Source organism: Sardina pilchardus, chromosome 22 (genome assembly GCF_963854185.1).
Source record: "Sardina pilchardus chromosome 22, fSarPil1.1, whole genome shotgun sequence".
In the NCBI taxonomy this organism is placed as follows: domain Eukaryota; kingdom Metazoa; phylum Chordata; class Actinopteri; order Clupeiformes; family Clupeidae; genus Sardina; species Sardina pilchardus.
The window spans coordinates 5,250,554-5,266,901 of NC_085015.1; the positions used below are offsets into that span (position 1 = coordinate 5,250,554).

Below are 16,348 nucleotides of genomic sequence, written 5' to 3' on the forward strand. Positions count from 1 at the left end.
AGCGTGTGCATACACACACACACACACACACACACACACTCCGGCCTAGCCTAGTCCACACACACACACACACGCTCTGGCCTAGCCCAGCCTGCACACACACACGCACACACACACACACACACATATATCAACACACACACACACACGCTCCGGCCTAGCCCAACCCGCACACACACACACGCACATACCAACACGCACACATACTGTACACACGCTCCGGCCTAGCCCAGCCCGCACACACACAAACGCAGCACACACACACACACACACACCGACAGCACCAACAGCAGCTGGTACCTTCAGAATCACCCTTCGCCGAAACACTCGCGTTGTGATGGTCTGCTCCTCATCAGAGCTGGAGTCAGCAGCTCTGCGAGCCCCAGCCTGCCGAGGCAGTTCAGCACACCACGTTACACTTACACTAGACCTGTGTGTGTGTATGTCTGAGTGTGTGTGTGTGTGTGTGTGTGTGTATACAGTACATGTGTGTATGTGTGTGTGTGTGTGTGCGTGTGTTTGTATATATATATGTGTGTATATATGTGTGTGTGTATGTGTGTATGTTTGTGTGTGTGTGTGTGTGTGTGTGTGTGTGTGTGTGTGTGTATGTGTATACATGCGCATGTATAATATTATACCATTAAACTGTACTAGTGTACAGTAAGTGAGATCTGAATAGCTCAGACAAGATGGCTGCAAAACCCGGCAACGCAGGCAGATGTGTAACAATTGTATCACACACGCTCATTTGTTAGTGTTACGTCCAAAGAAAGAATGCTACTACGGTACTCAACACTGCCATATTCTTTCACACAAACATACGGGCATTTCTGGGCGTTTTTGCGCGGTAACCTATGGGTAACCACGTACGCCATGCTGTTGGAGGTGCAAACAAACGCATCACCATGGAAACCACATAGGAAATTCTATATTGTTTGCACCTCCAAGTGATTTGTCACGTAGGTTTGTGTGAATGAATCTCTGCTATAGATATATCAAAATGGTCTTCCTTAACATTCTGGAGTGTTTCTATGTATACTCAGCAGCTCTGTGAATTTAATTCATTAAAGCATCAGTTCCTGTAAAGTCAATTTAAAAAGCATACGGTCACCAACATACACACAATCGCAATGTATTGAAATTGTATAATATAAACATGACATATAAAATGCATTGTATAACGTATAATGCATTGCAAACGTATAGATGTGAAGCATATCTATACCTGTGCTTGGTTCTCAGGCCCAGTGGAGCTATCGGCCTCCTTGCTGCCTGCTTCCGCTCTGCTGTCCTCTGCTGCCGCCCTGGTGGCGTCCGCCTGGCTGTGCGGCTGGTGGGCATCAGGCTGCTCCGAGGCCTCGGCGTGCTCTCCGTTCTGTTTGACGCGCTCTGTCTGCGCCTCCGGGGAACCCTCCGCAGAACCCTCCTGGCTGCTCGGGAGAAGGAGGACCACAAGAGAACTGGTTATGAAGTTCTATGAATGAACAAATGAATGAATAGATGAATGAATGGATGAATGAATTAATTATCAAACAAATTAATGAATTAACGAACAAACAAACAAACAAATAACAAACAAACAAACGCACAAACGGATCGCTGAGAGCAGTCGTGTGATGGGCGATAATAAAGAACATAAAGGAACATGCTAACTTAGGGAAACCAGTTTAAGAGGATACATGCCCTTATTTCCTCTCAATAAGTGCCAGTCTGATACAGTTAGCCTAGCCTAGCTTAGCTGAGCTTAGCATAATTTACTAGAAGTGGGTTTCACCAGTTAGCATATAGCTAACCTATAGCTCAAAAGGAGTCAATGTAAAAAACATTGACAAAATCTTTTGCTCTTATCTGTCACTAACTTATCTGTTAGTGTAAACAGAGATGAGTCTGTCTGACTTGTGAAGAAGCTCCACCTGAATGAAAGCCTGTGAGGAGGGTGAGGTTCTAGAACTACCTTTTGCGTTGTCGCTCCGGTGTTGCCTCTCTGCTGCCTTGTGACCTGGTTGCCTCGGCGACCGCCTCCGCTACCGCCTCCGCCGTCACCGCGGTTTCCCCGGCTCCCGAGTGCTCGCCCGGCCAACCTGCAAGTGAAGACAAGTCTTTTTCTGCCTGCTGCACCTGTGAGAGAATCTCCTGCACCTTCTCCTCGGTCATCTCCTCATCCTCTGAGCCTTCCTCCAGCTTAATGTCCCCCAGCAGGGACTTTAACTTCTCCTGCGTCATCTCGCCCTCATCGTTGTCCTCCTCCTCCTCCTCCTCCCTCTCTTCTTCCTCTGCATGACCAGACACTCCGCCGCCGCCGCCGCCGCCGCCTCCTCCTCCTCCCGTGGCGACTTGCGGGCGGGTGTTTGCCCCGGACGCCCAATCCTCGGGCTCCCGCATCGCCATCGCCGCCGCTGCCGCCGCGACTCCCGTGTCCTCTCCGGCTCCTTCCGCCTCCGTCTCTCTCTGGCCACCGCTGCTGCTGCTGCTGCGTGCGGGTGCCTCTGACTCGCCCTGCGCCGCCGCCGCCGCCGCTTCCTCGTTTTCGTCTCGGAGCGGGAGGGGCGCCGCGGACGTCTCCTCGTGGCCGCCGGCCGCCGCCGCCTCCGCCTCTGCCGCCGTTGGCGCGTCCTCCTCGGTGGAGAGCTCCTCCGCTGCTCCTCCTCCTCCTCCCGGGGCCCCGTGGCTGTCCAGGGACGTGTCCTCCGCCACCACGGTCGGGGGCTTGCCGTCCCTGGACGCCGCGTCCAGTCCCGAGCCCAGGCCGGGGGAGCCGGGCAGGGAGAGGTCACGGGGCCTAACTGGGGTGCTATGCTGTGTGGGGTCTACGCTAGCGGGGTCCAGGCTAAAGAAATCGTCGTGACGGAGCGGGGTGGGGGGTTCATAGGTCAACTCGGTAGGGGTCTGCATCTCCAAATCGATGTTGTGGTAACCTAGGGTGGGGTGAGATAACACACAATGTCGGGGCTGAGGAAGGGGGGGTGGTTTGAGAGGGGGAGGAGGGGGAAGACTTGACACAAACCACAGCACTGGTGCACATATAATATGGTTTTTGGACACAAAGGGAAATGGAAAGAAACGACTGGAAATGGCTGCTCTCGCATGCGCAGAATGGTGGGAGCAGCTGCTGATGTACTGCTGAAGATGTTAGAAAGCGTTAATCTGTGAAGCATGGCCGTAGCGTGTGTACTGTAAGCTGCTTTGTGTTGTACTGCAGATCTTCTAGATGCTAAAGCTTTTTTTTTTTTATCTCAATATGGTATGTAATATGTATGTGGGTATGCCATAGTATATTGTTGGACTATGTCGTTTTAAAGGTACTGTACACACACATAGTCCAGTAGGTATACTGAGTATACTGACAGAAGTTAAGATGAACTTAAAGGGATAGTTCGGATTTTAAGACACGAAGTTGTATGGGTTCCCTGTCAGCAACGTAGTGCATCAGCACTGACTTACCCCCGACAGCGTCCTGTGAGCCGAGATCCAGCCGGTTTTTGATCGTTTTTGATGCCGGACTATTTTCTTCAGCAAGTTTCTGGGGTCACGAAAGTAAAGTGTTTTTCTTCTCAAAACCATATGCGTTCAACAGAGTGATATATTTGCACCACAAAAACGTTGTCCAGCTGTCAGTAGCGCGCAGTGATAGGAATCGCGAAAAATAAGTAAGTGATAACGAGGTTTGAATTTTTCCTGGACAACGTTTTTGTGGTGCAAATATATCACTCTGTTGAACGCATATGGTTTTGAGAAGAAAAACACTTTACTTTCGTGACCCCAGAAACTTGCCGGACTACTTTCTTCAGCATCAAAAACGATCTAAAACCGGCTGGATCTCGGCTCACAGGACGCTGTCGGGGGTAAGTCAGTGCTGATGCACTACGTTGCTGACAGGGAACCCATACAACTTCGTGTCTTAAAATCCGAACTATCCCTTTAAATGTAGATCTCAGGGACTGTAGGATCAAGGTGCAGGTGTGGGGGAAGGCCTGAAGGGGGCGGTGTTAGGACAACGACTGGACACTGAGAAACACTTGAGGAGGTAGGGGATGAGGGACCAGGGGATGAGGGACCAGGGGACAAGGATGTTGTGGGAGACATGGGCAGGGTGGGGGAGGGTGTGGAGGATGTGTTAGTGGAGGACTGATCAGAGAGCGAGGGTGAAGAGGGCAAAGTTGGGGTGAGGATGGTGGGAGAGGAAGAGCTTTCTGAGACACTCGTGGAGGCAGAGGATGATGGCAGCAAAAGGGGAGAGGGAGGCCTAGGACAAAGAGCTTGGAGTGTGCCTGAGGGTGGTGGTGGTGGTGGTGGTGGTGGTGGTGTGGGTGTAGTAGACAGAGATTTAGGGTGAGGGTGCTTTGAGATCTTCCCAGCTACGGAAACTTCTGGAACTAACACAGTGAATGTATGGGAAAATGGTTGATGGCCAAACAGGGTGAGGTGGAAAAAAAAACAAAAAAACAACATAATGATGAGGTTAGTATGAATGAGTACAGGGTGAGTAGTAGTACGAAGCACATTATTTATGAATGAGGGTGAATTCATACTAGCATTAGCTGAAGTGTGAGTGATTCGGACGAGAGACAGGTGAGGATGAGATGCGTCTGTTAAGAGTGAAAACTGGACTTTGGTTGGTGAGGAAGCTACAGTACTACAGCAGGAGTCAGAGTCACCAGCAAGACTGAGCCTTGTGAACAAGAGAGAGAGCGAGAGAGCGGGAGAGCGGGAGAGAGCAAGTGGATGCCTCTACGTTGGAGGGTTAGCCTATACAGTGCGGATTCTCTGCGCTGGGAGGGGTTAGGAAGTGCAGCTTGTGTTACTGGCGCGGCGGCCATTTTGCATGAGGAGGAAGCGGGATGGTCTGGTTTTGCAGAGGAAGGAAGCACGCTACCAGGAAGGTTCAGAGGAACCAGGGATGTTGGACTAAAGAAGCTTGTTTTTGGTTTTGTTTTGTTTTTCAAAACGGCCACGTCAAACAAGCACACATTCCACTGTAGCCAAAGCCATGCTAACGTCAGAGCTTCAATATTAAAAGTATAGTAGTACTGTTAATATACAGAGAGAGAGAGAGATTGAGAGAGAGAGAGAGAGAGAGAAAAGCAATGACAGAAGCATCCATGCCTTATAAACTAGGCAGCTAATTATGTTTTTATGTATGTAGCAAAATTCATGTAAGCTAGCTTTTTTTCAAATCACAGGCCAGAAAAATAAGCCAATACGCTAGTTTAATGCTTCCTATTGTGTTTTTAGCCATTCATTAAATGTTGAACAACATATACACATAAACATAATCACTACAAAAGCAAACTTAACGATCAAATCTCAAGCCCATCTCAAGATATTGACATTGAAATGTCAAAGATTTCTATAACATTCATGACCATAGCTGTTTCTTTTTGGAGAGGTAAATTTCAAGTTACAGACAACTTTAACAGACAGGGCTTGAGATTGGTGGCAAGGCCTGCATTGAAAAAGCCAATGAAGCTCTGTGCCTTATTCTTGTCTACAGACATCAGAATACAGTGACACATCAAATAAGTTCATCACACGTCTCCAGGGTGTGATAGGCAGAAGGCCACCAAATATCAGGCAGAACAAAATAGAAAATGGTGGTGCAGATATCTCTGGCAATTCTGATCAGTTCAAATCAATTGTGTTTATCGAGTTTAGCATTTTAAAGCTGAACCTTTGAGAAAGGGGGGGTTGGGGAGTCTGTCATTAATTCTACATGGATCTGATAGAGAGAGTAAAGGAGCGATAGAGTTCAGCTAGATGGAGCTAAACTTTACCATCCGCCTGATCCAGGGAAACTGCGTTATCATCTGCAAAACACCGTGTGCCTGAAATGTTACCATAGTCAAATATTGGCCCTTCCAGCAAGGTCTTAATATCCATCCGATTGATGTTTGTCAGGGCTGTGGTTAAGGCATCCGCTGAAAAGCAAAAATAAAACATGGCAAATGGTTATAAACAATTCATTTGATACAGCTACTTCAAAATGCACCGAGCGAAAATCTTTTTTTAATTATGTATAAGATTGCTTATGAATCAAACTGAGTCACATCAACAGCAACATGGTACATAAACTGAACAAATTAAATTATTGGTGGATGAATTTATGTTTTATTTTTGCAGATTGGCGATTGACCTTAGATAACTGATGACCTTTAACACGCTCAGACATTTCACAGAAATCTGCTACACTAACGTCACCACCCAGCAGGCAGTGGCTACACCCACTCACGCCTTACTAATCTGTGTGTGTGTGCGCGTGCATTTATGTGCGTGTGTGAGAGCATGTGTGTGATAGAGCGTGTGTGTGTGTGTGTGTGTGTGTGTGTGTTTGTGTGTATATCATTATCAGGGTGTCTAAGGCAGATGCGTCTAGTATGGGTCAATAATTTATTGTCCAATGTGATGATTAACAGTTCACCGTTAGCTTGTGGGTTTGTGATAATCACCTGCCACCAATAACAACAATAACAACAACACCAGAAATGTGTTGTGAGGTAAACTCACGAGAGATACAGTATGACAGCTAATGCAAACATACTCACTTGTGGCATTTTTACCATCCCTGTTCACCCATTTCTTTAGGAGCATGAAGCTCTGAGCCGTCAGGGAGTTCGGATTCTCCACTCGGATGTGGTTGATCTCATCCACAGAGAAATTCATTTCCCTGGCCAACTCTGCAACACATTAAAAATAGATTAGCCATCTCTCTCTCTCCCCCTCTCTCTCTCCCTCACTTTCTCTCTCTCTCCCTTTCTTTTTCTCTCTGTCTGTCCCACCCTCTCCCATCTCTCTCTCTTTCTCTCTCCTTCTCTCTTTCTCTCTCCCCCTCTCTCTCTCTCTCTCTCTCTTTCTCTCTCCCTCTCTCTCTCTCTTTCTCTCTCTCTCCCTCCCTCCCCTGACACATGTGCGCAGTGCTGCAGTGCAGGCAGGTCCACACACACTGCAGATGGCACACCCTTCTCCCAGCATGCCCGTCACACACACCACATGCCGAGACTCACGCCAGCACTCGTCACCGATCCAAGCCACCCCCCCTACGCCACCCCACCACCCCACCAAGACTTGCAAATCCCTGCCTATTACTAGCCGACTTTGGATCAGAGATATGGCAACATATGTGGCTACATTTTGAATTTGAATTTATCTATCTTTTCTATTTACATTTATATGACTTGCTGATAAAATTTTGATATGAAGTTACATTTCTGTCCACCAGGTGGAGACATTTCTTTCAGTTGGTGCTTACCTGTCCAGCTCAGGCCGAGATGGTCTGCCACAATGGCCATACGCAAATCTGTCCTCTCACAGGGACTCTGAGGGCCTGGAGGATGCACAGAAGCTAGTTAACATCTACTAGTGGATTCATACAGGGGGTATATCTATATTTAGGAAAGACTGAACCCCTTTCTGGCCAAACGTCTTTTTTCAAATAGCAGTTTAGAAATTTTGTCTAAACAGGTTTTGTCTAAACAGCGTTTCTTTCGTTTTAAGGGGTCATCTAATAATATAGGCCAAAGGAATATTCCAGTGAAAATCAAACTGAATTAGATTTTCTGATCTATATCAAATCCAGTTGATCATCCAATACATGTTTGGGTAAGTCATTTGTAAACATGAGTTGGGTGAGTGATCCACCACATACTGAAAAAGCCTTCTAATATTTAAGCATTTAGTCAAAACACAAAACTCACAAGAGAGCGAATCTGAAAAAGCAGTCATACTGTATTCGCTCAGTTTGTGTAAGCTTTTCTTTTAAAAAATCATGTGGAAAATGAAAAGACTTGTCAGTCTAAAGTTGATCACTCCTTTACTCTTGTTTTCTTCCCACAACAAATCGGCAGAATTTGACCAGACGTTGTCATTATCTATTCTTCACACTTAATCAAAACACGTTTTATTGAGACTTAAGCTGATGCTTTCATTGTGTCTTGTTATAAGCTATGCTGGAAAAAAAATTATATTTTTTGAGATATTGAACCGCAAACCAGCACTGGATGTTCAACTGCATGTAGCAAGTTATAAAAACCTGCATTGTTTTGTCAGAATATTCCTTTAAAAGATCAAGATTGATCAAAAGAGATTGTTATAAATGCTAAGAAAAGACAGGATGACCAGAAGAGTACACAGAGAACACAAACAATTAACACAGTATGTTCACTAGTTAGTTTCACAGGTTAGATTTGTGATGATGTATCCTACTGATCTACCAGGCAATCTCTCTACTTGCCCAAGCTCACCACCAGACTTCAACAACCCCCACAAAGAAAACACAAACAATCGAACAGACACGAGTCACACACTTCTAGAGCTACCATATGCGTTCAAGTTGAGATAGATCAAAAAAGTGAATTCACAGGTGTCAAATGAAACTACACATGCGAACAAAATGTTGAGTGCTGTGCTAGGATAGGATTGCGTGTCTGCATGGCACTGTAAGCTAGACCCTGTCCACCTGCACAGACACTGACTAGTACAACACAACATGGCGACGAACCAGCTAATCGCCCAACACAGCGGTCAGTTCAATCTAGCATGCTGCAGCAGCTGACAACTTTGATAGGAAGAAAGTACAGTATAGTACAGAGACCTGAGTCGAAGGCACGAACACAGAGATGGCAAGATGACAAAGAGATGACGGCTAGTCACGTCACAGGCAAAAATCACAACGGCTCATGCACTAAGATCAATCAATCAAGTGGAAAGTTTTACAAACTAGGCTCGTTCTCCACGCTGGGGACTTTCTGGGGTCCCTCAACCTGACTGCCTTCTCCCCCATCATCAGTCCTGCCGCTAATCCTCCTCCTCCTCCTCCTCCTCCTCTCTCTGTCGGCCTGCTCAACCTCTGCCCTCACGTCTCTAGCAGACCTGGATGTGTGGGTGGACTGAGAGGAGTCTGACAGCGAGGTGTTCCTCGACGTGCTGTTGTCGCCAACGGACGAGTCTGCCTTTGCGTCTGCCTTTGCGTCTTCGTTGGACGGCCGGACGCCGTGTTTTACCCGGTCCCTAACGGTGCCCTGCCGCTTGTCTGCCGTGGCGCCACTGACCGGACGAGACTGTCCTACTCTGTTCGTCTGACTGGATGACCTGCTCCTGGGGCTAGGGTCAGGAGTTGTTGTTCTACTCGACCTGCTGTCCTTGACAGGCAACCTTGAGGGAGCCTGCTGCCTTTTGCCTCTGTCTTTGTCCCTCACTCCTGCATAAGTTACTTTGGTGATTGATGACGTGGCTTTCGTGGCTGTTCCTGACTTTACCTCCCTCTGCGATGAAGTGCTGACTGTTTTAACTTTGATCGGGATTCTGGTTTTTGGCTTTACATTTGGAAAAGGGTCCAATCTTTCTCTGACTACGGGCCTGATGATTGGCCTGACTGCCTGTTTTGGTTTCTGCTTATTTCCGGCTGAGGTACTCTGGCTGCAAGGTGATGACAAGGGTGCCCTTACTGGCAATCTAGATTTTGGCTGAGATTCCTTAATGTTCCCGCACGGTAGGCTTTTAATGGGTTCGCTTTGGACTTTATGCCCTTCAACTTTCACTGTGTGGTCTCTACCGAATACATTGTCAGATGGGCTTCCTGGCTGAGTTCGACTGAGCTCTGAAAAAGACATCATATTAAATACTACACTGTCTTTCTGTATGAAATTAGGATCTGTGTTTGAGGCCTCCAGGTTGCTATAATTATTGCAGTGCTCTATTTGGAAAGGTCTTCTTTGCTCTGGCTGAGAGAGCTCTGTGCTTTGAAAGGACTGGATCCCTATGCTTGATGCTAGCCCACTAGGCTCAGTGTCCGATGATTTTGAGTTAAAGTCTCTCTGATTTGCATAATCACCAACCATTGTTAAGACTGATGTCATTGGGACCCCGACTTTAAAGGTAGAACACAATTTAGACTGAACTCTGGAAGCTGTGATGGTGTCTGAAGATGAGTCCTGAGTGTTGTCAATGGATGTAGTGTCCCGCCTGTCAGTAGTAATCTGAATGATACTACATGAGGCTAGTGTAGCATCGCTAGCATGGAACTGATCTTTCTCCCTGGCCTCAGGCAGTGCTGTGTCTACCGTTCTCGCTCTCCCACCCCCCGACCGCGCCTCGCGGGTATGCTCACCAATCTGAAAAAACTGCAGTCTCTCTTCGACAAAATCCCGCTTGCTCATGTCAATTGCGCCACTGCGAGTCATCTCAAACATCTTCCCTTCGTGGAAGGGGAAAGGGTTAGGCTCACTTGTCGGTGTGCTTTCATCTGTCGGGGTTCTAGCAGGAGTTGTATCTGGAGATGTGCCTTGTGACTTGTCATCTACAGCTAACCCAAAAGGCTTGGGCTCGTCGTCTTTAATTCTAGCATCAACCACCTCATCGTCCCCTCCCTTGCTGGACCAAGGATCAAAGTCCAAACCTTTGGTCGCAACAGTTTTGAACGGAGTGTTAAACTCCTCCACTAATTTGTAACTAAAGTACGTTTCTGAATGTCCATCAGATTTGGATTGTTTCTCATTCATTACATTTTCGTTTCCATCTTCCAATGTTTTGTCAAATTCCTTTTTGCCCTCCTCTATCGGGAGTGGTTCTTCCTCGATCACATCAAGTCTTGTTTGACTAAAAGCGCGATCACTCGGCCTAAGCATGCTGTCCGTTGACCACATGTCCTTTCGATTATCAATTCCAAAGCTGAACGGCTTTGCGTTCTGGTCACTCAAGCCATCGTCTTCATCTTGAAGGTCATAGCCATCGAGAGAGTCTATCTCTGTTGCGTCAGTGTCATGCGAAAACTCTGCAGTTGTTGCTATTGAACAATCTGTTATAGACTGGTCATTCCCGTTTTGTTCATAGTCATCGTCACCTGATCCATTAAGTCCGTTATCTTTGTTGTTTCCATTTTTATCCTGCTTTTTGGGTTTGGTTTCGGTTTCCTTCACCTCTTTTTGCTCATCCACTTTGAATTTGTATTTCTTTGAATGAATGGGTTGAAAAACTGACTCATCATCGCTGGAGCTACTCTCGTCAGCCCCAGGGGGCACAGGGGATGGGGGCTGAACCCTTATGATAGGCTCAGCAAGAAGATGCTTATCGTGCTCCTCCTGGAGGTTCACCTCCATCATCTCTGTATCGGCGTCTGAGGATGAGCCCTTCGGCTCAGGTTGGGATTGGTCCTCCAGGGGTGGGGGAGGGGGAAACTCGATGTAAGCTACTCGCCTTGCCTTAGCAACCTGACCAGTGTTAGCGTTACTGGGCTCAGCAGCGACAGTGATGACTTTTGGCCTCTCTGGTAGAGATTCTTTGAAAGAGAAAGCTTTCCTCTGCTCGTCACTTTCTGATTCTTCTGACACTTCTGGGATTGGACTGGGGCGAGCTGGCATGAGGAAAAGGGACTCAGGGGTTCGAGACATGAGGTCATAGCTGACCTCTTCAGAACTGGGGGTATCAGGGGTCATGGGGCTTTTTCCAGAACTGTCTATAAAAGATACCTGTTCTAAGGTGTCTTCATCTGGGCTGGGTTGGGGGGATGTCGCCTGCTTCTGTTTTACAGAGATTAGCATTTTATGGCTACCATTTTGCCCTCCAGAGTCTTTGTCACCCTTACCAGATTGTACACTTACATAAACAGGCAAGGATTTAAGACCTTTAAAACCTTCTCGAGTTGTAACTATGGTTGCCCTCTCTTTGCCCTCCACAGAACTAGCATCAGAGAGGTTACTAGTGGTTGACTCTTGGGACTTTAGGCCAGCTAGTTCAGATCTACCCTGGACTCTTGTTTTAGTTAAAGTGGGTATCTGTGAAGGTAACTTCTCTGGCTGCTTTACTGTTGTGTCTTGCTTAGCTTTTCTGAATTGATCACTATCTGGGCCACTTGAGCGTACAGGAATTTGAGAGTCAGCCTTTTTTCTGAGGGTCTTTGAGTGCATGTCACCACTCTCAGTACTATCGGAGGCCATAAAGTCTGCAGAAGCAGTTTTTTTGGGCATAACACTTGGGCCTTGCTCCTTTAAAGGAGAAGTTCTTGTATCAGTTTTTGTATGCAGTCTTTTGCCTTCAGAGGATGCTGCACTTTGAATGTCAGCTCCACTATCCCTTTCCGATGACTCATGAATTTTGCTCTGAGGTAACTGGTCTTTGTCTCTATGCATTTCAAAGGCCCTTTTTTCTTCCTTGCCAATGACTGCAGCTTTGACAGTATCACTTTGGATGTGCTTTTGGGCTGTTGAATGCGTTGCATCTTTATTAGCTTGTTGTTCAATTGATTGTTTTGGGGCTGTGACAGATATTCTAGATTTACTGACATCAGGACATGGTCCTGTAGATGTTCTACTTTTATCAACTTCTGTCTTTTTTGGTGAGGTTTTCTCTTCCTCTGAGGGACTTTTTGATGTTTTGGAGCCTTGGACAGGCTGGTAAACTGGTAATTTACTCTCTTGAAACTTTTTGACTGGGGGTTTTGGTGATCCTGGAGGGCTACTCTCTTGTTTTTGCGCCTCAGCTTCAAATTTCTGTTTAAAAGCAGTAACTTTGGAAGATTTTGCGGCAACAGGAGGTGGGACTTTCGTCGGCGTTTCTCTACTGTCCACTTTCGGTATTTCCTCGCTGGTTTGAAGCTGAGAACGTCTCTCTGGACTACTTGGTACGCTAGCGCTTTTTCTCTCACTTCCAAACAACTTTCCAACTGAGGATTCTCTCATGCTTCCCCTGGCCCACTCTTCGCCGCTGCTCACTTCCCTCTTCTGTTGTGTTTTCTCTGGACTGCTGCACATGGAACTGGGCCCAGACCGCGTCTCTCTTGGCACCCTCCTGGCGGGCTTCTTTTCTGGGGACTGAAGCTCGTCGTTCAGCTTCTCGGTTTTGTCACGGAAAAACTGTGAGACCTCACTAAGCTTTTCTTCTGCTTCTTTTACGGTTCGATCCAAGCGATCTTCATATATTAGCTTCTCTCGGTTTCTGTCTTGCCTATCTTGGGTAAATCGCATCCACACTGCGTGCTTGGGGCTGCCAGGTTCTGTCGTGTAATGCAACACTGTCAATTTGTCGTACGGATCTTCCTTCTGAGTGAATTTACCCGATTTATCTGATGCATCCTTGGACTTGAAATGGGTCTCTTTTCTTGTGCCTGACACTCTCTCGCTAAAGTAACCCTCAGCTCCTTGAGCCTCTGCTGCTTGTCCACGGGCATGATCTGCTGCTACTTCCTCAGTGTCAGAATGTGAAGTGTCTAGTTTTTCTGAGTGGAGCATTTTATCAGCATATCTGTAAGACTCCCCCCTCAGCTCTGACTGCTCATCATCGTGATACTCGATCGAGTGCTGGCTCAAGAGCTTCAGTGTCTTGTAAGAGTCATCAGCAATTAGCTGGGCAGAGCTAGGGCGGCTGTCCTCTTCCTGAGAGACTGGAGTGTTGACTCTTGAGGTGTCCAAGTAAGAGGGCAGTGACTCCTCTACAGCAAAATCATCCTCTTCCTGCATTACCTCATAATCACCCTCAGCTTTTTCGAGTAATTCTTTCATGCTGCGGTAGTCTGGATGCTTCTTGGTTTCTCTAATTATGACCTCAGTTGGGTCTGAGGTGTTGCCCTTTTCTATGTGAACCTCAATTATTCTCTCTACCTTGGGTTTCCCTTTTGAGTCTTTATCAAGGAATCGCGGAGAGAGCTCGTCTCCTTTTATCGAATCCTGTGCAGCTTTGTGCTCGAATAGGCCAGCTAATTCTTTGGAAGGATCTCGACCTGACTGGAATGCTTTCATGATGTCTCTCACTGACATAGTTTCCTCCATTCTGTCGCCACTGCCCTCGGTCAGCTGGGGCTTGTGGTACACCATTCTCGTGGTGGTGGTGATATGAGTTTCCTCTTTTAGGCACATACTTTTGCTGAAATCCTCATCTGTGTTTACCTTAATCTGAAAGGTCTTGACCGGCTCTGGCTCTAGACACGCTGATGCAGATGACTCTGCTATGGCTGCAGCTGATGCTACCCCCGATGACGCCTCCTCCATCATGGGCTCACAGAGGTCCTCTGGATGCTCATAGCTCCTTATGTGGACCACCTCTGTTCTGGTCTCTGTAATAACCGGAGGAACGTCTGTGAAGAGAGGTTTGGGTCCGGTGCTCTCGGCACTCTGAGGTGCTGATGGAGTCTTATCACTCCTTGTCTCAAAGCCACTGTCTGACAGGGGGCTCTTGTCCTGCTCGTGGGAGAAATCATCCGGGGATTCGAGGATGGCATCTGTGCCCATGTAGGAATCGGCTAGCTTACTTAAGTCTTTCTCAGAGGGGGAGGACCGCATGCCCGTGGGTGGCATTTTGAGTTTGTGCTCAGGCTTGATGCCACGTTTCTGTTTCTCCTCCCCATCTTTTCTCATCTCCTCGTACCTACACTTGGCATCAGCCATTTTGGACAGGGAGCTAGCACCAATGTCATTCATCAAATAGTCTACCACTTTGGCAAAATTTAGATCTTTGTCAGGCACAGATTGTGGTCTAACAGGGAGTGTGGGATCAAAAGTGGGTAGCGATCTCAATGCGCTCTGTCTGGCATCTTCGATTTCATCTTTCGAAAACTCTTCCCAGTCTTCCTCTGAGGCCCTCTCTCGAGCAGCGGCTTTGGCTTCGCTTAACACGTCTTTTGTGAGGATCTCGCTAACTTTTACCAGGTCCTCTTTCACTTTTTCAACTAAACTAAAAGGCTCCTCATCCTCTACTTTTGCCTCCTTGGCTGCCTGAGACTTGTAGGTCTTAGCTACGGCACTAGCGTCGCTCTGGAGTATGGCAGTCATCCGCATCAGATCCTCTTTCATGTCGGCAACGTCTCTGAGTAGGTCCTGACTGTGGGACAAGGAGGAGGCAGTGGATGCTTTCAGGGACGTCGGGGACAGGAACAGTGAGGATTTCAAGGTCGGCTTGGATCTAGGACTGGAGGACTGGGCAGGAGTGTGCGTTTGTTGTGCAGATGCCGAACGTGACGTCGGCGTTATTTCTGTGGCTCTGGGGAGTTGAGGGTCAGGTAACACATTCACGAGGGAATACACGGGCACTGTTATGGTACTGGAGGACACAGTGGTGGTGGTGCTGGCAGCCGTGTGGGGTCTAAGCGATGAGTAAACGGAACTGGCGACGCTGGCTCTAAGGGAGGGGGACATGGATTTAAGCGCACTGTAACTTACGGCTCCGCAAGAGTTGAATGATTTTTCAGCCTCGTCGATGGCTGCGGTTACACTACATGTGGCTGCCTGCGTTGTGGCCTGTATCCTCTCCTGTAAGCTGCTGGTAACTCCTGAGAGAACACGGGAAGGTGCGGGCATGGGGGATGGGTATTTGATGGGTGAGACTGAGCCGTTAAGCATAGCTTCAGATGCAGCAACTGTGGACTTAGCTGGTGAGGTCAAGGCAGAAGTGAAAAGGGCTCCTTTCGATGCTGAAGCCACGTCAGCGGAGGGTTTGATTGTGGACAAACTTGACATTGTTTTAACTGAGGGGGGCGAAGCAGTGGCCATTGAGGATAGCACTGACTTGAATGGCAAAGTGGAACCGTACATATTCATACTGGACTTGGGGGAATCAGGAGGGGTCATTGAAATGGCCGATCGATCAAGAATGGAACCTACTTGCGTAGCAGGCGAAGCTCTTGAGGAAAGCGTGGCAGCGAGCGCTTTAACTGAAGTTGGGTCTGTGCCAGTTTTAATGGGCGAGGACATGAGGCTGGCAGAAACGGATGTGGGGTACTGCCCTTGCTGAACGACAGTCTTGATTGGGGAAGCAATAGTTCTGTATGATCGGATAGGGGAGGCTTCGCAAACTGATTTGGTTGGGGAGGCATTGGAGGCTCCCAGTGTGGATTTGATTGGCGATGATGATATCGACCAGACGGACTTTAATGGAGAAGCAGATGGTGTGGTGGAAGATGAGCTGGCGACGGAACCCAGTCCACATTTTGCTTGCCCAGGGACGGTAATAGGAGCCGCCGACCACGCCTGGTAAGATCTTGTTGAAAAGACAGGTTTGTGAGCGTAACCACCAGGCAGTGTTCTTGTTGTAGTTCGTTCAACTGTTTCTTAAATAAGCAAAATGAAATCCAACATAAAATCAACAAAAAGTGGGTTAAGAAAAAACAGAGAGACCAGAGGAAAAAAATTGGTCAGTGATTCTTGTATTATAAAAGGAGAAAGAACAACAGTTTGATGAAGTGATGGGATGAGTTAGATGGCTAGGGGGGAGATGAGGCGAAATGATAAGGTGATCCGTGGTGGTGATCCATGGTCCACAATAAGGCACAACGAAACCAAAGAAGCTCAACAAAGCACACGCAGCAACACAATGTCTATGGCGATGAAAAACATAAAACTCAATATACAAACGGAAAAAACGAAAAATG

The 16,348-nt window shown here is 47.5% G+C and overlaps 1 protein-coding gene across 1 annotated transcript in view; it reads right to left on the reverse strand.

The window, feature by feature from the left end:
• ank3b (ankyrin 3b) overlaps nt 1-16,348 on the reverse strand; it is a gene marked incomplete at its 5' end in the record, with an annotated part of 48,703 nt that overhangs the window by 5,624 nt on the left and 26,731 nt on the right. The window contains 6 exon segments of the mRNA XM_062526157.1: nt 301-387; nt 1,229-1,433; nt 1,958-2,918; nt 5,775-5,918; nt 6,543-6,674; nt 7,247-7,321. Of these exon segments, the coding sequence (XP_062382141.1) occupies nt 301-387; nt 1,229-1,433; nt 1,958-2,918; nt 5,775-5,918; nt 6,543-6,674; nt 7,247-7,321 (1,604 nt within the window).